Source organism: Eschrichtius robustus, chromosome 4 (assembly GCF_028021215.1).
Source record: "Eschrichtius robustus isolate mEscRob2 chromosome 4, mEscRob2.pri, whole genome shotgun sequence".
Taxonomy (NCBI): Eukaryota; Metazoa; Chordata; class Mammalia; order Artiodactyla; family Eschrichtiidae; genus Eschrichtius; species Eschrichtius robustus.
In genome coordinates, this window is record NC_090827.1 from 40,290,731 (window position 1) to 40,313,583 (window position 22,853).

A 22,853-nucleotide genomic window follows, 5' to 3' on the forward strand; every position below is an offset into this window, starting at 1 on the left:
GAGCCATAACACAAACCCACATGCACAGCATCCACCTGAGCCCCTCCATGTGGCCCCAGGGGACCTGGAGGCGAGGGAAACTGACATGAACACAAAGCTCAGGCTGCATGCTATGCCGTAAGGAAGTCCTGTCTCTGACAGGTCCCGATTCTGTATCTGCAGTCAGCCGGCATCCATAAAATTGTGGCAGGCTAAATTTTTAGCTTGTAAATAGGAGGAAACCCCATACCCATCACAGGTCCTGTGAAGATGCTTAGTAAATGCATGATTGTTGGATGAATGTAAAATTAGGGTATCTCATATATAATATTTCATTACTTTTTCTTAGTAGAGATCTAAGGTAAGTGCATTACCTATTCTTAGTAGAATAAAGAGTCTTATATTTTAATCTGGAACCAGGAAGAGAATTTGTGTGGTGTTTGTGATCTTCCTTCTTCCTGGTTCTCATAAATTGTGATCCGTCAGCTAATTCACTATACTACCATCAACAGCCCATCCTACCAACCACTCAGCACTACTGAAGACAAATGCCAGCACCTCAGCCCCTTCTTTCCTCACACAGAAAGTCAAAATTCTTCCCACATTCAAAGCTAAGCTCTTACAGCCTCACTGCTGAGGTTCTGATTCTGAGCTAATTCTAGATCTGCCAAACTAATTATAAAGCACATAACTGTGATGTTATCTAGCACCAAAACCCAAAATACACTGTCTTTGTGGAAGCTTTACAAAATGATACTTCTGTGCCTTAACTGCACTTGAAATTGTTACAGAAAATAGGCAGAGCTGAAAAGACTAAAATTGCTTAGGATCGTAGACAGAAACTTGGAGATTTAAGTGCCACCTCTACTATATTTTGTCAGAATGTAAATATAATTGCAGGTGCTTAGAAAAAAAAAGACAAGTATACCAATAAAAATCTTACATTCTGAACGCCAGGAAAGCAATAACACTTCTATTATAAGCCATTTTATGTGATAATTGTCTTTTGAGAAATAGGGGTAGGGATATTATCACCAACAGAAAGGCTTTAAAGAAATGCAAATTCCTGATTATTGTTTTCAAGTGAGGTAAACAGCTATTTGTAAATGATTATTTCTTTCTTTGTTTTCTTACCAGCTCTTAGCTTTCCTCACATTTCATACCATTATTTGTTTTAGGCAAAATATCTCAAACACCTTGACATATTTTTTCACTTTGCATCAGGAGTCATATTTTTCCCATGCCTAAAACTAAGTCTACATGAAAGGACCAAGGATGCTTGCCAAACCATGATCTGCTGTTTGTCCTCAAATGGATTTGGCACTCTTTTTGTTGTTTATCTACACAGACTTGCCAACGGTATTAACCACCACACAGAACAGGAATCTAACTCATGTGCAGCCATTCACGAAACTCTAGGCTATAAAGCTGACCAGAAGCAGAAACCAAGGTGAAATAGAGAATGGAACCTGGCCTCACTCCTAATTAAGACACTTCTGCTGAAAACTTTATTCCCCAGTATATTTGATGCCAACACTTGTCACAGTTGTTCCCTAGCAGTTTATTAAGTAGTTAAGGTTTTATTAACTCCTTAAAAGCACATGATACACGAAACTTTAAAACCAAATGATACACTTGGGCACCAATGTAGCTTGAACACATTTACATAAAACTAGAACATTAGTTTTCAGATAACCACCAGGCAAATGTATCAGACCAAGCTTTAGATTCCCTACCTGGTGTCAAGTTGGAATATGATCTGCTGACTGAGGGGAAGTAAAAGATGGGAGGGAACACAGTCAACCCACTCATATTTCCAAATAAGTTTTCTTTTTGCAAAAGCACTTTGTAACTGCTTTACACCGATAGACAACCATCAGCTTTTCTATATCAGCATATATGTTCTCATGAGTCTTTCGAGTCATTAATAATGTGCCTGCTATTTTCTAGTTTACATTATGTTTTCGCACAGAAATCTCACTTGGTCCTCGCAGCAATATAGTCAGCAGTTATTTTTATCAACACCATTTAACAAAATAGGAAACTGAGGATCCAATGTGTTAAATAATTTGGCCAGATCATGCAGCAAGAGAACCAGACCTTGATTTTTGATTTTCACTTCTATATCTCAGATTCTTTCCCAAGCAGATGCAGAGAGTTTATTAAGTGTGACACGCTTATTAGACTCCCATTATCCTCCACGCACAGACCATCATTCTGGACTATGTTCACGGTATGGACGCACAAATTCGAGGTCTTCTTGTTACCCACCCTCTCCAGCCACAGAAGCTGCTTCTTTAAGGAGTGCAAATATTCCCTCATGGATAGGATGTCTATATCAGGGCTGCAGACACAGGAACAAATCTAGGAAGATGTGAAATTCACTCCAGGTTCAAGAAAATAAAACTTGAAGGCCAACCTCAATAGGAGTAAAACCTCTAGTTACAGTGAAAATCAACACTTGAAAAACATTCCTTTTTCAAGGGTAAGAGACCCAAATCTGGAGATCTGGATGATTAAAATTTCTGTAGGAAATAAATGATTAGAAAAGTCACACACTCTTTTGATTTTACTGCTGATGCCATAAATCTTTTTCTAAGTGTAATAGAACTGTAAGTAAATAAAATCAGTTGCAAAAGGCAGATTTGAAAAAATTGGGGTTCCAGCTATTGTGATTTTTTTCCTTTAAACAAGGCAAAAGCACTATGTACAAATTTTAGAAAGGTTTCATTTAAAAGCCAGGCAAACAAATGGCTTGGGCAGTATAAACCCAAGGCCTTGGTAATTCTAGCACTGGATCCTAAAATTGTAAACACACAGTGTCATTGCTAAATTCTAACTACTCACATAATTTTATTTTGGAAACTGTCTAGGAACACCAAAAATACCTTTATGGCCATTTTGGGCAGTTGATTATTATTGGCCCAGCAAAGTAATCATGCCCTCACCTCTCTTCCAGAAACAGTCCATCCTTCCCCATATTCCTGCTGCTCTTCCCACTCAAGAAAACCATCACTCTCCCATTAACGAGTGTGGTATTGTTAGAAATGATTCCCTGGGTAGATGTAGAACGGTCACCATTTTCACAATAAAAAGAAAAGAAAGCAACTGCTGAAGTTCATCCGAAAGCAAACATTCTAACATTTAAAATATCTGTGTAACACTAGCTGTATTTTCATTTTTACTATCAACAACTATATGTTCATTTCCCGGGAATTCTTGAGTTCTCCAATCCATAGCACGATAGGCGCCTCAGATGTCATTTCTTTTCGGGGGCAATTTCTAAAATGCAACAGGTCTTTGTGGCTTTGGTCAGACAGGAACTCGAAAGCAGCAGCCAGTAGTCGAACACTTGACTACAGATCCACACAAGAAATCAGGGCTGAATTACCTGACTGCCACCACTCCCTGGCATTCTTCCTTTTCATCCACAGGATGCCTCTGTGAGGACTTACTAAAAACAAGACTGCCAGTTGGAACCATCTTTGGAAGAACTGGAAAAGCATTCAATTGCTACAGGATGTAAATGACAAAGGTGTCATTTTCATTCCTATCTAAGAATGAGGTTGGGCACATTAAATGTCACCTTTCTTCTGCAAGATCATAGTTCTTCATAAAAATAGAATAGTTTTCCAAAGCAGCAAGGATGAGATGAGTTTTATGAGGCAAAATGAGAAAAGTGACTTGCTCAAGGCGGACAAGAATTAAGGAAAAGATTTAGAACCATTTCCACACCACTAGAGCACCTGAGAGACCCTCAGTCCTCCAAGCACCCTGGACTGCTCCTAATGCCACCAAGAAAGAGGATGTAGCCCAGCACATGAGTGGAAGGAGTTTGCAAGCCTTAGAGTCAGAAAGACCTCAAATCCTGGTTCTGCCAATAGGTGCCAGCAGCTGGAGCAGGTCTCTCTCTGAGCCAGAGTTTTCTTATCTGTGGAAGGCAACTAGTGATCTGCTTATCTTGCAAGACTTGATAATGCATGGCTTAACATAGTGCCTAATAATTAGCAGATGCTCAATATATGACATTCCTTAGCCCCTCTGTCTTAGTCTCCATTAATTAGCTTCTAGTAGAACAACAGTGGAAGCATTTTTAGTTTCTTAAAATGAGCTTGTAGAGATATATAGAGATTTCCAAACGTTCACTGAGAAATAAAAAATCAAAGGTCATTTATTTACAGAACTACAACCACGTATCAGAGTCTTTTTTTGAATACTACTTAAAGGTCACACTTAGGATTTAATGTAGCTGGAAATCAAAAACTTCAGTAGAAATTGCCATCAACTCCATACATAGGAAGTACTTGTGAGCACCTATTAAACACGTGATAACACTTTATGTGTCTTCATGAATGTCTCTACAGTGACTACATGAAACACTTTTCTGACTATAGTCAGAGTTCTCACTGGACTTCTGGAATAGTTAAAAAAATAAAGCATCTCTAAAAAAAATGTTTTGACTCATTAAGTGCGATGGGATCAAAACCAGATGGATTTGGCAGTGGGCTCATTCCCCTGGTTCCTAGGCTGCTTCAGAGCAGTGCCAGCTCAGGGAGGGGATGATCAATGTCACACATTCCACACTTTAGGCAGTAATAGATCCTTGGCTCCAGGTATACCAGTGTTCAGAGGGAATGCCAGAATACACATGCTGTGACAGAATCATTTTGGAAGTATCCATGCAGGCCAGAGAAATGAATAACTGCCTTGGGCACTGAATAGCTCAGGCAACAGCTGTTTTACGCCAGATGGTGATTAGGGTCGTCTCTTTATTCTGTACAGTAACTATCACACTTCACACACATGTACACACACACATGGTCTCCTTAAGCTGTAACATGGGAGATCAGAACCTTATAACAGAAGTATCCACTCAATATTACATGGAATATTTTGAAGAACCACCAGGCTTGCTTAAACCTAGTTAGTAATTTACACACATGCTTACACTCACACCCCCTTCGTTGCACTATTCAACAAATATTTATAGAATATCTTTCAGGCTAAATGAGCCCATCATTCTGCTGTTTAGGCACTGTGGATACAAATACAAACACAAGACACATATGACCCCTGCCCTCTAAAGGCTTACTTTCTAGCAGGGAATCAAGATCAGTACACAGGCAAGCAATCTGATAGATGTTATTGGAGCTACAAATAGGAGGAGTACCTAATACTCCTCTAAAATGGTAATAAGGACACTTTCCCCTCATCCTGGAAGACTATTGATACATCACGAAGCTACTGCCCAAGCTATCCTTACAATGCCGCTTAATCAGTACCTCTGTAGTAGAGAGCTATGAAGAAGGGTATTGTATTTTAAAACTTATTTGACCTAAGGACCTATTGTATAGCACAGGAAACTATATTCAGTCTTTTTTAATAACTTATAAGGGAAAAGAATCTGAAAAAGAATATATATATGTGTATATATGAAGACATTGGGTGGCCAAGGCTTGCTAATAGTAATGGTAGCTAGCAAAATTAGCAATATCCACTAGTTGATAAGAGGATTATTTTAGCTAAAGCATATGTTCTTATAAATACAAGAATATGTTTGCTTAATTCAACATGTCTTGCTTTTTTCTGCCTGATCCCTGCCCTCACAAAAAGTTGACTTGTTTGGGTTTGCCTGTCCCATGCAGCCCCCTTCCCCCAAACCACCCTCGTTTATAGACTCTGCTGTGAGGTTGGACCTAAGTGGCCATAATGGTACCTTATCACCATCACTCCTGTCCTGACTGTGGCTTTGGGATCACCTAACCCAACCTAGGCCCATCATGTCCCTCTTCCAGAATCATGAGCACTAAGAAAGTGAGTTAGATGTGTGGAGGGAAATCAAAAGTTCACACTGACTTAGGACTGAGGTGCCCATGTTGGTCTGTGTGTAAGATGAGAAGAGACCCATCTGTGAGGAAAAGCAGAGGAAAGCAGTCCCACCAGGAGAAGCTGCATGAGAGACCTCAGTTCCTAGGGGATTTCAGTTCTTATGAGGCCCCACTGTAGTTTATGTTCTCATTTTTGCATTTAGCAAAGTCTGAAACTTAAAATAAGTTCCCTTTACCTGCTTGGGTCTTTTGTCCTGTGCACTCCACAAAGGCATGAGGACAAATGCAGTTGCTGATTAAAAAACTGACTCATAGTGACCTACTTTCGTCACCTTCCCTCCATTCTGATAGTCAACTTTTTCTCTGAATTCATTCAGAAACATTTATTCAATATCTGTCAGGCTGAGGTATGGGTTATAAAAAAACAAAAGAAACTATTGTCTGTCCTCAAGGAGCCTTTCGTGTTCATGTTCATACCTTAATCCTCTTCAGTACCAGTCACTGCTCCTTGATGAGTCAATTTGAAGCTGCCTACTCTCTAATCCCCACATTCTATTTATTCCCCATCACCAACAATTGTTGACCCCTACCAGGACCTGTAATTCATTGATACCACCACCTCTTCACTCTCCCTCACCACCTTCATATCTTAAGCCAGCTTAAATTCCAAAGTCAATCTTTATGACCACTCTCTCTCATAGACTCCCAACTGCATCACCCCTGCCCGCCGCATTCTGTCATCCTCATTTGAGAAAACACAAAACCTTAGTTGAATCTAAGTCTACACCTATTCTGTGGTATTTGTACCCTGAATAATTGATGTGATGGGAGAAACAAAAACATGATTGGTCTCATTTCACATTCGTTAATAAGAACCCAAGTGGACCTGAATGTTACCCAGTAATCACAGTACAACTCCTTAGTCCATTCACTCTCCCACCTCTAGTTCATATTTTCTACTCTCTCTTCAAACTTCCAGCACTGCCCCCTGACCTTACTTGGAGCTGATGTCCTTGCTTTCAATTTCACTGGGAAAACAAAAGCAATCAAAAGAGACTGCCAAAGCTGTCCTCCTGAGAGCATCTGTCTCCATACACTTTGTGTGCCCTCTCATTACTGCAGGTGAAAATCATCCACATTCCAATCTAAAGGCAACCCCTCTTCTTGTACAACAGCTCTCACCCGCTAGTTTTCTCAAGGACATTGCTTTGGCTATTCTCCCCTCTCCTTCCTCTCTTAGTGATTTTCCTCTCTTCTCTTGATTGCCCGCATCAGAAAACAAAAGACCTACTGTCTCTTGATCTCACCTCCCCACAGCAGGCACCCAATTTCTGTGTTCTCCTCTATAACTCCTTGAAGTCGTTCTTCTACTTGTTGTCTAATTTCTCTTCACCCATTCTTTGTAACTGACCTCTCTGTTAAAACAGCAGATGTTGAGGTCATTGCTAAGTTCAATGTCAATTTTCAGTCCTCGCCTTACTTCATCTATAAGCATAATTCAATACAGTTGATCAAACACTCTCTCCTCCTAGAAACACCCTTTTCACCCAGTTTCCAGCACATCTCTGTCCTGTTTTGGGTTTTTCTTTTTTGCTCCTCACTTAATGCTCCTTTCTTAGGCATCATTGTTAGTTTCTCCTCATTTCCCTGACCTCTAAATACTCCACAGCTTAGTCCTTGGGCTCCTCTAACTCACTCCCATGGCATACCATAGAGCCTCTGGGCATTAAACACTAACTGTAAGCTGAGGTATCGCAAAGTGACATCTGAGTCTAGTCCTCTGCCAGGAACTCCAAACCCAGACACCAACTTCCTATTCAATATCTCCACCTAGATATTTAACAGACATCTCAGACAGTATAGGACTGAACCTCTCATAAGAATCAAATCTGTCCCTCCCATAGACTCCCCCATCTTGGTAAATGGCAACTCCATCCTCAGTAACTTGGGTCAAAAGCATTTTTGGGATTTGATTTGAAGGTAGAAACTTCAATAGGATTTGCTGATGAATTGCTCATCTTTGATTCTTCTCTGTCTCTCCAATAACATGCAATGACCAACTCATCAGCAAATCCTGCTGAAGTTTCTACCTTCAGAACAAACCCAAACCCTAAACGCTTGCCATCACCCTAATCCAAGTCACCATCGCACTGCTTCCATTTTACAGCCACAGCCTCCAGTTGTTCTGCTTCTAACTTTGCCTCTCCATCAGTGGTGAAGTCAGATATTTTGGGGACTAAGACATAAAACTGTGGGGCCAAACTAAAGGAAGTGACTGTCAAAGCAGAAACACAAAACGAGGTGTGAATGTGAATGCTAGAATTAAAGAAGTGGGGTTTTTGTGGTTATCAACACAAATGACAAATTCTAAAAAACTGACAAATAATCACAACATTTCAAAATCCAGAAGAATAACAATATCTTTGTTAACTAACTACCAGATATACCTCTATAATACTCTTTTTCCTACTTTTTTGGCTATATAGTGTTTGGTTACTTCTTCATGCAACAAAAGTTTCATATTTTCCATAAAAAGAATAGAAAGATAATTCACTCTTTCTTCTATCATGGTTGATCAAGTTTTTAAAAATATTCATAGTTGGGATGCACAAAATACATAACTTCACTTCCTCTATCCTCTAGGCTCTGGGGAAGCATTGAGGGATTTTAGAAAAAAAGAGTGTAGGATTTTCATTTTACAAAAAAATCACTCTGGCATAACTTTGTTTAAAGATTAAGTCAGGTTTAGATCAGAGGCAGGGGGACAAGTTAGGGGAACACATGAATAATGTAGGCTCAAAATGACAAAAGAGTGCTCTTCTTACTGGAAATGTGATTATGATCTTAACAAGATTCTTTAGCTTATGTGGACAGCAAAGAAAAAAAAATCCATTTCAAAATTAGTAAAAAGGGAAGTCATTTAAGTTAGCCTCTGCTGATTTCTTTTATATAAACATATATCCATCTCAGAAAGGTATGATCTCAGAAAGACAACTAAGATTCTAATAAGAAATTCAGCCTCAATGTTTAAAGTTAACTTTACTTGATTTACCAATTAGGATGTGATGATCAGATATGTGCCTGAAAAATGTTAAAGTAATACAAATGTTAGGGATTGGGTTCGACCCACTTCCACAAAGCAGGACAGAAATAATTGTGGGTCCCTTGGCTACAACGTATAATACATTGAGAGGAAGGAAATGTTCCATGGCTTACACTTTTTTTAATGTCCCAAAGTGTCTAGCTTTGCTAGGAGGAAATTACATGCCACTCAGTAAAAGATTTCATTACCTTAAAACCCACTTCATGGCTGTTCCTTTTCCAAACCCTCCAAAAGGTATGTAAACCTCAGACTCTAGGCAAGTCCCACAAGTAGTTAGTAACATAGTGGCCTCTGATGCTAGGAATTTGTTTCGTTGAGGAGCACAGATACATTTATTCTTTCTCTTAGCTCAGTTATACAAGAGACATGAGGGTACCGCTAGAGAGAATAGTTCAAGGCTTTGGTTGGTGAGTAGAAGGCCTGACTCACCAGCCCGCTTCCTCACTCTGATTAGTCCCTTTGGCGTTTCTCCAGCCTGCCAGCATGGAGCCAGCAAGTAAACTCTCCTCTGCACTGCAAGGCTGAGTTAGAGGACAAGTGCTGCTTTGTGCAGAGGGCAGGAGTGGGAGGTTGCTGCTGGCAAATACTGCCTATGACTGGGAAGGTGAGTTTCATTCTAGGAGAGCATTAACAAGCTACGGGGCTACTTTTCCAGAGCCAAATTCTCTCATCAGCTTTCTCCGTAACAAAATGAACGTTTCAATCTCCATCTGCCCAATTCTTGGGTCTTATTCCTCAATTCAGTTGGCTCCAAACTCAGAAGAGAAAGGGCAGTGTTCCTTATTATAACCCTGGTTATCCACTCCCATCACCAGAAAAAACAAAACAACAACAACAAAACAAACAAAAAAAACCTACAATATCTATATTTTTTTAAAATAGAGAAAGAGTAATTCACTGCTAAACTGAAAGTTCCATGAGAGTAGGGCCCATGGTATACAGCACCTGGCTCAAGTAGGAGCTTAACAGAGCTGCTGAATAAATACATGAATGAGGAAATGCAAGTCGAAACAATTAGCCCATTGATCACACTTCGGTACTCCTTATAACAAGGAAAAAAAAAAATTAAGTGATGTCTAGAATTGAAACCTAGTTTTGGAAGTACACTATTATAGTTTTCTCTGCCCATCGTAACAAATTACCCAAAACTGGGTGGCTTAAAATGAAAGGAGTTTATTCTCTCTCAGTTTTGGAGGCCAGAAATCCAAAATCAAGGTGCCAGCAGGGCTGTACACCTTCAGAGGCTCTATAGACAAATCTGTTCCTGCCTCTTCCAGCTTCTGGTGGCTGCCCACAATCCTTGGCTTGTGGACACATCATTCCCATCCTGCCTCCATGGTTACACTGTCTCCTCTTCTGTGTGTCTGTAATCTCCATCTGGCTTTCTCTTATAAAGATACTTGTGATGGCATTTAGGGCCCACTAAAATAATCTAGCTAATCTCTTTATTTCAAGATCTTTAACCTAATCATATCTGCAAAGACACTTTTCCCAAAGAAGGTAACAGTTACCGGTTTTAGGAATTAGAAACTGATATCTTTGGGTGGTCATTATTCAGCCTACTACACACACTTTAAGTGTAATTTTTTCAACCATGACTAAAGGAGGAAGGTGCTTCCATCAGACAACCACTGAAAACCACCAGAAAACCAAGTTAGGTTAAAGAAATAGAAGAAACAAATGAGTAAGAAAGCTGGGATTTGAATCTAGAGCATTGAACTCCTACGTTCCAGGGAGCCACTAAACTATGCTGCTTTATCAAAAGGGGAAAATTCACAAATTCATACAAACTGAAAAATCCAGGTAACATTTGTCTTCAGCAAAGCTTGGGCTAGAGGCTCCAACAATGTCATCAGCACTTGATTTCTCTGCATCATTCAGCTCCCTCTCCCATGTTGATTTTATTCTAGAATTCTCTGATGTGTTCTCTGGTACCTCTGAGCTCACAACATCCTTGCGGGTTTAAACCCAATCACTCCACCCATCGCTGTGGCCAGGAGAATGAACTCTTCTCACTGACTGTGCCTGAATCACATGCCAACCCTGGACCTAGGGAGTGGGGTGACAGCCCTGCCCAAACTGCACAAACTCATAGTGGGAGGAGCATTTCTCCAAAGTCAAATCAGAGTGCTGCTACCAGAGGTCAGGTTAAAGGACGCCAAGAGGCCGACCAAAAATAGCAAATGTCCACTGAAGAAGGTTTTCACTACAAATAGGAAACCATTTCTAGGAAGCAACTTGCTCTCATGTTACCTCCTCAGAGAAGTTGGTATTATTTACTTGTACATAAGCTTATGCACAAATGACCTAGGAAGGACCCTTGCCCACTGGAAAGTATGTCACTAGCCTCCTAACTCTTCTCTGCCTGTGTTCCTTGTCAAATGCAAAGCATGGAACAAATGTACTTAATCAGAAAATCTCTGCAAGTCACTAATCTAGTCTAAGATTTCTGTTCTCTGTAAGCTGTCCTCGGGGCTAGTAAGAGAATTAGTAGAAGGTAGATGGTAAAAAGAATGCCTTTCTATTGTCTCTAAATCCTTTATAATGTTTTAATAATTTTCATATTTAAGATGCTATTAATTTATTAAAAGTTATGAACTTTATGGCTACTTCAGTGTGGTAAACCATGTTACTACAGAGGCACGGAGTCTCCTGTCTTACTTTGAGTCTCCATCCTGCATCTTTCTATTTCAGAGCTCACAAGGTCAGTACAAAAAGAGAAAAAGCATAAATTAGAACGGACTATGTTCAAGACACTGGCTGCTCAGATATATAATTCTTTTCAGTTGCTAATTTTAAGAATTCTGTTGAGGTTCTTTCTTCAATACTATAGACAAGCAAAAGAAAATTCCTGACAAGAAATGGGAAGAAACATAGATATCTAAAGCAGAAAGAAACTAAAAGAAGCAGAGAAGCACTTGCAAAATTCTGTGTGATGATCTCTAAAGACATTATCCCAAATTTAATCCCTCATTTAGAAGTCCCTCAATTAGAGTCTGTTTTCATACATGGAGGAAGATAAATGTATTTCAAGTTTCAAAGCTTCAAAAATCAAATTATTTTGTAATATCTAATTCAATTTTCTTTTCCACTTCATTAAAAAAAATCTCTAGCTTCCACGTTTCTTATAAATTGTTACGGAAGCTGGTCTTAAGTTCCTCCAAATAATTTTGTGAGAATGAGTAAAAAAATAGTATTAATATATTTGTTAATATCCTAGTATACTTAAAGTCATCAAACTATAAAATAAAAGACTTTATAAACATTGTTAATCCTAAAGCATGAACATTCTTTATCTTAAAGCATTGTTAAAATTCATTATGCCTTCATTTTATATTTAAAGGAATAGATTTGTGATTTGGAGCACACACACATACTCCTTTCCAAATTCGCTAGGGAACAATCCAACATCCCCTAAATATATTTGCTTGACCTGAATATCACGACACTTTATTGAGATTAACTAAAATCTGTTTTCAAATTTAAACTACTCTAATTAGACCTAAGTATTTTTTTGTTCCCAAGGAAATGCATATGTAGATGAATACTATATAATATATGGTAACTATAAACTAATATTTAATGTACATTAAAAAAAATTGAGTTTTACATGTGATTTCTAATTATCAAGACCCATAAGTTGCTGGCAGCATGAAAATAGAAACTGGTTAAGCAGCACTGTAGAATAGCTATAAACTCAGAAAGGAAATAATTTCATATTTTTTTATTTTGCTCTATTAAGAAAAATATGGGCATGTATTACATGCAAGCACAGGGAACATATTTACTAAAGATATTTGATATTATAATTGTTATAGTGTATTTTTAAAGTTGATAACCTTGGATTAAATTCAAGGAATGTTTGGCCTGTCCTCACATAAGATGTTCAGCTTATCGAAGGTAACGTAACCAAATTTGTCAACGCAGCATGAGCAAAAGGCACATGTACCCCACACACAGGACTCACTTTTCTTTCTAATCTCACAAACTTTAATCAAGTTCTGGAATTAATGTGACTGATATCTTAGATCATGCATCCATTCACACTGAAGTGAATATTGGAAATATGTTTAAAAAATAGATCCAAGTTACAGACTTAATATACACTTTTTGAGATAAGAACCTGGAGAAATGAATTGAAATTTTAATTTAAATATCAACTCTGAGATCAGCGCTTCACAGCTGTCTGGTGGGACACATGCAAACTTTCCTAGTAAAATGTCTCTGACTTCAGCAGAGCCTGTAATAGGATTGTCAGGAGGACCACTGTCCTCCTTGTGTTCCTCGTGCTCCTCATCAATCCTTCACTCCTTTCTCCCACGCCCCACCCCGCAAAACCTTGGCCTCGTGATTACAAACTACTAAAGAGAACAACCCCCCAAAAGAAAAGCCCCGCCACCTTTCCGGCCTGGCTGGTGACCTAGGCGGCACAGTGGTTATGGCGTTTGGTCGTTGTTCTACATTTAAGAGGAGCTACATGCGACCGGACGGTTTCCTGCAGTCTTTCCAGGACTCCAGGAGCAGAACCCCGGCAACTTCTGGAAGGACAGAGGCCCAGGTCGCGTTAATTGCACTTGTTGGGTGTTGGTGTCGGGTGGCGGCCCCCCTCTCCCTGCGAGCGCCCCAGACACCCAGAGGTACTCAGAGCCGGTGTGGTCCAGTTAGGCAGGGCTGCCACGACGAAGGGCCACTGAGGATGCTGTGCGCGGGCGGGGGAGACGCCGAAGCTCCCCAAACTTCTTAGGGGAGACGGTGCTGGGATTTGGTCCCGGAGACAGACCATCATTAAGATGGGATTACTCACCTTTTCTAAGAGACCCTGAGAACTAGTCTTCTCACTCTCTTTGCTGTTTACCTTAATCTCCACAGACCCTCAATATTTCCTCCTTCCTTGAATCACCCCCAAAACTCTTCACTGTGCCCTAAGAAACATCAGGCCTCTCATCAGCTAAATTGATACTCTAGCTATGTCTCTATATGTTCCCCCATCTTCTGGTTCTTATTTTCCCAAGGGCATAGCTTCTTCAGCAGCTCTCAAGGGGTTACACCCTTTCCATACTCTAAGGATAAAGTCAACTTCTTCCTTGATCTTTATGGACACTTACCAATAATTTCTCTTTTCTCTTAAAAAAAGGGGGGGTGGATTTTATTTTTCACAGCAAACTACCTTTTCATAGTCCATTAACTTTCACTCTTTCCCATATTTTGTTTGTCTCACCCTCCTCCTCACTCCTCAGAACTCCAATACTTCCCATCCCATCCTCAAGTGAAGACCTCACTTCTAAATTCGCTGAAAAATAGAAGCAACCGCACCACCTAATCTACCAAAAGGCCTGTGTCTGTGCCCATGACCCTGCCTTCCTCTGACAATGGATGAGCTCCTTCTTTGCTCCTCCTAAGGCCTTCCTCCTCCTTGACTGAAACATGAGTAACATATTTCACACTTTCCTGATTTCCCTCCTAGCTGCTCTTTTCCACTTCCTTTGCTGGGTACTCCTCTTCTTGCTCCCTAAATATTGGAAACCCCCAAGGACTTAGTCCTTGGATTTTTTTCTCTACCTACATTTACTTCTTAGGTGATCTAATCTAAGTCTGTGATTGTAAATAAAATCTATACCTCTGCTGTCCAATAGAGTAGCCACTCATCAACTGTAGCTGTTGAGCATTTCAAATGTGGCTAGTCCAATTTCTACCATATACACTGGATTTTGGAGACTTAAGATGAAAATAATGTAAAATATCTCCTTAATAATTTTTATACTAATTATTAAAATGATAATATTTTAGATATATTAGGTTAAATAAATCTATTATTAAAATTAATTTTACCTGCCTTTTTTTTTTTTTACTTTTTTATGTGGCCACTAGGGAATTTTCAGTTACAACTTTTGTAGCTCTCATTTCTATTGAACATATTTCTATTGGACATTGATCTCTACGTTAATGACTCCAACCTTTTCTATATGCCCCCACTTACATAACAGACTACCTATTAGACATTTTCATTTATATATGTATGTATTGATAAAAAGAACCTCAACATAATGTAAGAATCCTTTTTGAGCTGACCACCACCACAAGAAACTGGTTGCTTAACTATTTGGGACCTTCTGAGAAGCTTTATAGAATGTAACTTAGACCCTTCCACCCAGGGGAAGAAAGGAGGAAACATTTATCCATCAGCCCTCACCCTCCCTTACTGGGCTGCTCATGTGTCAGAGCTGAGCCCATTCCTATGGGTGTCCCAAGCCAGGAAGGAGCTGGGGAAGCCTGGAGTAGGAACCTCACCACAGCAGGGGCAGGAATAGGAAGTGACCCGAGAGGATCTCAAGCTGTATGGACGGTGTTTGCCAAAATGCTCCAGAGAGCAGACTGTGAGCATCTCTTCCCAACTCCAGTGATCAGTGATGTCACATCGGTAGCTTGAAATCGGCTACGTGAGAGTATTTACACTATGGAAATCGGCAAAAACTGCAGATCAGGCTTGATCCCTCCTCCCACCACAGCCAGTTGTTGAACATGTCCTAGAGCATCACTGACAACAAGGTTCTGCCTTTCAGACACCTGCAGCTGACCTCTCTTCAGCTCCTCAGAACTGCAGCCACATCTGTTCTTTTTGCACTTCTTTGACAGCACGTCTGTGCTTCCCTCACTTGGGCCATTGCAAATAGTTTTCCCACGGCCTAGAACTCCAAGCAGGAATTACTCCTCATCTAAGAAATTCTTTCTGATTTCTCACATCTTCGCTCAAATGACACTTCCTCTAGGAAACCTTTGCTGACCCCCAGACCAGGTCCAATTCATGTGTCCTATACTCTCAATCTGTATATAAGTGATGATTTAATTAATATCTGTTTCTTCAGTTAGACTACAAGTTCCATGAGGGATCAAGTCACGACCATTTTTTCTCACTCACCAAGTTTTGTATATTTACTCAATGTCCGAACAAAAGTTTTTCAATCAACAGATATTAAAAGCACTTTACCACTCTCCCATGAGTGAAACTGCAATTGTTTTAACAGTGCTGAAAAAGAGTCTTCATACTTGAAAACGTGGGGAGCCACGCCGAGAGCACCACACAAGACGTTTGTATGGATGTGCATCATTTTCAGCTATAATCCACCGAGCCAGATCTCAGTCATATAGCTCCTCCTAACTACAAGGGGCATGAGAAATGTATTTTAGCCAAGTACCCAGGAAGAAAAGGATATAATAAGTTTGATGAGCATATAGCCAGTCTCTGCCACAGTCTGCCCTTTTGGACATCAAATATCCATTCTTATACTCTGACACGACAGAAAGGAGACAACCCAAAGTTCCATCAAGGCACAACATCCAGCTCAGAGCCCAGGATCTCTGGCTGTTTGTAATCTTTTCCATCAGGCTCAGATGTGGCTCCTTCTGGTCTAATAATAATGTGCACCAAATTCATAAATTATTTCCACCTTTCTCCAAAAGCACACAACAGCCAGTAGTGGAGCAGGTATAGGATAACCTCAGTAAAAACGCCACTAGTGAAAGGGGAAATGAGAAGATGCATAGCAATCACTAGGCCAAAGAAGTTATGGAATCCTGCTGGGGAGGCACTGAGAAGTCCCCTATGCTGGAGGTGGGGAAATTCTCTGAGTAGACAAGGATTCTGTTCTGAGCGGCACTCCCTTGTTCACTTTTTTATTGGCCCCGGGTCAACTCTGGAAAGATTTTTCCTTGCACCTTGGCCACATCTTGTTATTATCCTACTTGGAGACTGTATAGCCTTTGTGATACACTTCCAGACAAAGCCAGGTTATTTTACTTTTGAACATTCAATTAAATCAAGGTTCATGGTTTCTTTGGCAACGAAATTCTCTGAAATACTTGGTAGACGTTTTAATCTATTTTCTTCCAATTCTACATGCCAATAACCACATTCAAAGTTCTTTTTTTATACATAGCTTTAAAATATCCTTTGTATCCTCACTTCTTTACCCCCTGCCTTAGTCTCTCAACAGTAAGTGCCTTTAGGTCATCTGAAACAATGAGCTGGGTTGGGAAAAACATACCCTTAATCTGATTTTTGCTACAATGATAAGTCTTAGTAGATATTTGCTCAAAACCAAGGACCCAAATTCTGGTACCTCTCTATGCTCTTTCATTTCTGATTGCAAACCAGCCAATACTTTTTTTACTTCATCTCTTTTTTTTTTATAAAAACTTCCCAAAGGCAGCCCAAACCACCAACATATTTTAATAATGCTGTTTCCCAACTTCTTCACCTAGAGCTACAAAGCTCAGTATATACATGGTTTAGATTCCAGTTTATTGCATACATAAGAAGCATCTCCAACCCTTTAATTTGCTATATCTGCTTCCATGCTGTCACTCAGTACCACTAAGCCAATGAATCCCACAGCCCTTCTCTGTTACGTTCCACCTTATTGTTGCCCTAATCTAGATAACTCTACTTCTCAAATATCTCTAAAATCTCTCCCCTCAGTTCTATCCCCAGTGCCACTGCCTTAATTCAAGTCATCCTTTCTCGTGGGAGTTACTGTCTCCTCACTGGTCTCTGTGCCTCCAAAATTCATCATACCTCATCTCTGCTGCCAGTATATGTTCTAAAATGCAAATGTGGCCACTGCAACTTTTCTTTAAAACATCTGGATTACTTTTAGGTTAAAATTCAATGTTCTTCTAGTCTCATCTCTAATTACTCCCCAATCCTCATGTCAGTTATGTAAAATTATTTCAGTTCCCTCAAGTACACTATAATTACTTTCTCAGATATTCATTGTCATGTAGACACAAGACGCTCTGACTAGATAGGACTTTTCTTCCTTCTTGAGTTAACACTTATTCATTCTTCAAAATTTACCAGACTTTAAATCTCCTGGGAATCCATCCCTATTCCTAAATCTGAATCAGGTATCTTTCCAATTGATTGCAAAGCAGTAGAGCTTGTTTTTATTATAGTCGGTCACACTGTGCTATAATCATCTATTTATCCTCCTTCATCCAACCACACACAAATTATATATAGCAAATTTCAACTTCTTGAGGGCAAGTAGCATATCTTTTATCTCTATATATCTCACCTAGTAAATAAATATTGGTTGAACAAATGCATGAACCCCACAGTTCAGTACGGCAGCGAACCACAACATAAATCTTGAACCATCACCTATCTCTCTCTTAGGTGTCAGACCTCCATTTCCAACTTCCTAATGGTTATCTCCATATGCATGTCTACTTAATAGGTCTAAAACTGAATTTGTTATCTTTTACATCCCTTTCTTCACCTGCCCTAAATCTGCTTCTCCCTCTGAATTCCTAACTCAGCTTAATGATGTCTGTTGAGCTTTCCAGTCTAGAAACCTGAATATCTTTCTTTAGGAATTCTTTGGTCAAACAAATTGGTGATAGCCAGGTTAAAAAACATTAAACAGATTTCTTTTCTGTAGTACTTCTTAGAGTTTTCAATATATTAATGCTCAATATGAATCTCCAAGAAGTAAATGCATTTTTTCAAACTCACCTAACCAAGAACACTTATGTCAAGGTGAATCACTCAGGACTAGTGTTCTGAAAACTGCACTTTGAGAAATGCTGCTGGAACATCCCTCCTCCACACTTCATGCTTCACTACTGCCCTACTTTAGGCCCCTGCCATCCCTTACATGGACCATCTCTTTTCTGGGCAGCTTCCTTTCTTATCTCTCTGCCACCATTCTCTCCACAGTCTCTACCACCAGTTTTATTTTTCTAAACAGAAAGAATTGGTCATACCTCACCCCCATCATCACTGGCTCTCCATTACACATAGGGTCAACTCCTAGGTCTGCTATTATAGTCACATCAAAACCTAGCCTCACCCCTCTCCCCAACTTCATTTCTTACCGTATCTCTCCTTTCCCAAAACATATCACTTTCTTTTGTCCTTCAGAGCTCTAATATTTTTCTCCCACTGTTCAAAATGGCCTTTCCTGTTACCACCTACCTTTAACAAACTTCTCCTTAAAACCCATTTCTAATGAGATCTCGTCTGAGAAAGTTTCATTCTGGCATCTGGTTGGTTACTCCTCAGTGTTTCCATAATGCTTTGTACTGACTCTAGTACAGCAGTTGTCACACTATATGATAAGAAATTACCCAAGTATTTATCCCCACCATTACTCTCTGAGCCTTTTAAGCTTTGTTTCTCCAACTCCTAACATACTGCCTGGCACAGAGCAGGCACTCATTGAATGAAAAAATTCAAATGAATGAATAACATAATAAGCAATAACAGAAGAGGGAAACGCAGATGAAGTTATGAAAGCTTATAACTAGGAATGTACTTTAAGAGGTCATTCCAGCCAGGAAAACCAGTTAGTCTCAGAAAACAGTATAACTTTGCTTAAACAGACCTCCAGGTTCCACCTTACCAAGTTCCTGAAAGAGAATAAACCTTTATCACAACTGGTCTTAAAGGAAACTCTATAGCTCCCAAAAATCCCTTTAGGGTTTTGGGGGGACACACTCACGAATAGCTTGCCTACCCTACCTACCCTGCTCAACAACAGAATCCAGAGCCTTGAGCCTCTGCACGCTCTAGGAACAGTGTCTGTTGGAAGAAGTGGCTAATCCATTTTGTTCCCCTGCATTCCTCTCTCCCATTAGGATGCCCTCTCCTCAATTTCTGGTGGCTCCCAGAGGTTAGCAGCTCTTTTAATCATGCCTCCCTACCTTTCACTGCTAATAGTTAAAGTGTAGGATTTTGTTTGAACAAGGAAATTCCATTACAAGCACACCATAAGCAAACAGTTTTGCCTGCTGGCTTGCTAAATGTCTTTGCTCCACCAAAAACTTACCTTTCACAATTAGATCTATAGACCCCTTGTATTTTTTTTTTACATTGAAAATGTGTGGCTCCTTGAAAGAAGTTCGTGATGGGGCCTCCTCAGAATGTCCACTTTTGGAACAGTCTTTGGGAAAACAAATCATTTTGTATGCTGCCTGAAGTTCTTGGACCATATCAAGTGTTTCCTTTTTTTTGATCTCCAAAGGTATGAATTTGCTAGATTTCGGTTTCTGATGTTTATTTCTAAAGACATTTATAGAAGTACCTGGAACTTTATTCTATGAACAAAACAAAAATAAATTTAATAAAATTTTATTTTAATATTAACTGTATAAAAAATTATGTAATAAATTTTGTTAATAAATTCATAAAATTATATCCACTAAATATATTTTACAAAGTACCTTACTCTATAAGATTTACTGAAAGCACATGACAATAATCACATAAAGTAGATGTTATCCTTTATAGTTCTCCAAAAGCCCTTAACAAGCATGAGGGTTACATTCAACTTAACAAATATATGAATTTCAAAATAGTAATTTTTTCCTCAAATGTGATATTTTCTAATACAGCTTTAAAGTTCATTTTAAAATAGAGGTTTTCAAATAGACATATAATAATTTATTTTCAACCATCTTTGGAGAATCTTCAAATGTCAAAAAAATGCTAACGCCCCCAAAACTCTCTGTTGAACCAGAAACAACTGCTCATACATGGAGGTAGATTCTCAAAAAAAGCATATTACTAATTGGATATGTATTTTAGATCCTTTCAATCACTTAATTGCTTATTAATTTTGACTACTTTGAGCAATAGAAAAATAATACAGTCCCAGGTCTCTGACAGGCAATTATCCAAACAATTATAATTGTTCTAGTCTAGTAATTCTCTGGCCCACAGTTAGAGCTACAGCTCTCCTCGTCCCCACAAGAAAAGATTTAGACAAATTCAAGCTGTTGCCAACTCAAGATGACAATAAGGGGACTTCCCTGGTGGTCCAGTGGTAAAGAATCCGCCTTCCAGTGCAGAGGACACGGGTTCAATCCCTGGTTGGGGAACTAAGATCCCACATGCCGTGGGGCAACTAAGCCCATGCCCCACAACTACTGAACCCGCGCCTCAACTAGAGAGCCTGCGGGCTGCAAACTACAGAGCCCATGTGCCCTGGAGCCTGCACGCCACAACTAGAGAAGAGAAAACCCGCGCACCGCAGCAAGAGAGAAGCCCGCACACTACAAGGAAAGATCCCCCATGCCGCGACTAAGACCTGACAAGGCCAAAAAAAAAAAAAAAAAGAAGATGCCAATAAGGAGGTTTTAGTACACTAGTATTACATTTTACCAAGCAACCAAAGGTAGAATATTATGCTGTTATTATTAGATAAAATTCTAAAAATAGGTCAAGGTTCTAAGGCAAAGCTACCTAACTGTGAAGACAGTGAAGTTTTCATCTCACATGCCTACTAGTGAAATCAAATACTTTTAATTGATTAGAGGCAAAAATTAGTTAAGCAATGTTAACAGTGTTGATTACAAGATGAAAACCACCTATGGTCAATCAGCCTAGAGGACCATTCAAAAGAAACACATGTAAAAATTATAATCCTCTTCCCCCTCACAGTAAGCATGGAAAAATGCTTAAGATCTTTATTTAAAATTCTGTTGTTTTTTTTTTAAAGTATTCAAAATGGAGAACAGTGTGGCACACAGTAAACCATCCTAAGTCCCCTGCCCTCACCTGTCTCCCCAAAGGCCCATTGTCACAACAGCAGCTGCTCCCCAAATTACCCATCTCCTCTGTAGATGCTCTCCTCCAAAATTTCACCCTGTACCCACCCTCCTGCCTCTTTGCCACCCCTTTCCCTTTCATTCCTTCTCACCTTCCAAATCCATGCCATTAAGCAATTATTTATTGAGCCAGACACAAGGCTTACTGCTAGAGATGCAACATTCAAAAAAAGACAGTTACTGCCCTCAAGGAGCTATTAGACTGGTAAACAGTCCTAATACAAAGTGATGTGGGAGAAGATACAGGTAAGCAGGTCATGCAGGTGGCATAAGAGAGACGCATCTCACAGTATATTTTCTAGTTTAGCTTTGCCTAACAGTGTTTAGAGAGGGATATTTACTTGAGATATTTAATCCAAAAACTTGTTATAATTCATCAACAGGAAACATTAAACATTAAATTAAATGTGCAAACTTAAAATATATGTAATTAAATAAGCTGTAGAGCTGAAAAATCTTTTTAAATTTTTAAATGCAATCTGAAATCAATTTTTATAGCTAGTAAGGATTTCATTTTCTCTTCTATTCAAAATCTATTAGGGTTCATGCAATCATTTGGATCAATTATTGTAGTATACGAAAATTGCTATTAGTTTCCTGAAAAATACAGTGTTAGATAAATGCAAAGCACTAACCTCATTTATTTTCTTATAGTGTTGGGCAATGAGAGTTTTTGCTTCTTGAAAAAAATCTTGCTTGGGAATCTCTAATATACGACCTAAAATAGAAACAGAGAAATAGTTTATTTTTTTTAATGTAGTTAATGTACTTTCTTAACCAAAAATGGCAAAACTATGAAATTGAAATTTGGAGAGTTATGAATTTGCAGGATGTTATAAAAAGAAAATTTTATAAGTGGATGTTTTAAGTGAATGCAAAAGAAGTTAATGTAATGTTCCTTTAATGTAATATTTTACTTTAAAAAAAAACATTAGCTTACAATGGTCAGAGTGTTAAGTAGATTATCCTAAATTATTAAAGTCCAGGAAGACCAAAGAAAACACACAAAATTGATATCTCCTTTAGTTCTGAAAGTTCTTTAAATACAGAAGACACAACATGATTTGGACACAAAAATTATTAGTAAGTCTATCCGTGTTTTCTGTACCTGATGACTAATTAATATGGCTGTACATTTCTCCAAGAATATTTACCTTACAACTTGATAAAAGTATAACTGCATAATAAACTCAAAAGGTTTATTAAGTAGGAATAGCATTGAAATAAAAATATGCACACCTACAAGTGGGTAACACTATAATGATAACTCGTCTCTCATCTGTATTTTCCTAAGATTCTTATTCATTTTACCCAGATCTATGCATAGAATTCTA

The 22,853-nt window shown here is 39.0% G+C and overlaps 1 protein-coding gene across 1 annotated transcript in view; it reads right to left on the reverse strand.

The window, feature by feature from the left end:
* Positions 1-22,580, reverse strand: part of IQCM (IQ motif containing M) — a 371,477-nt gene extending 348,897 nt beyond the window's left edge. The window contains 3 exon segments of the mRNA XM_068541959.1: positions 19,740-20,007; positions 22,155-22,237; positions 22,574-22,580. Coding sequence (XP_068398060.1) covers positions 19,740-20,007; positions 22,155-22,237; positions 22,574-22,580 — 358 coding nt within the window.
* Positions 22,581-22,853: the final 273 nt, after the last annotated feature.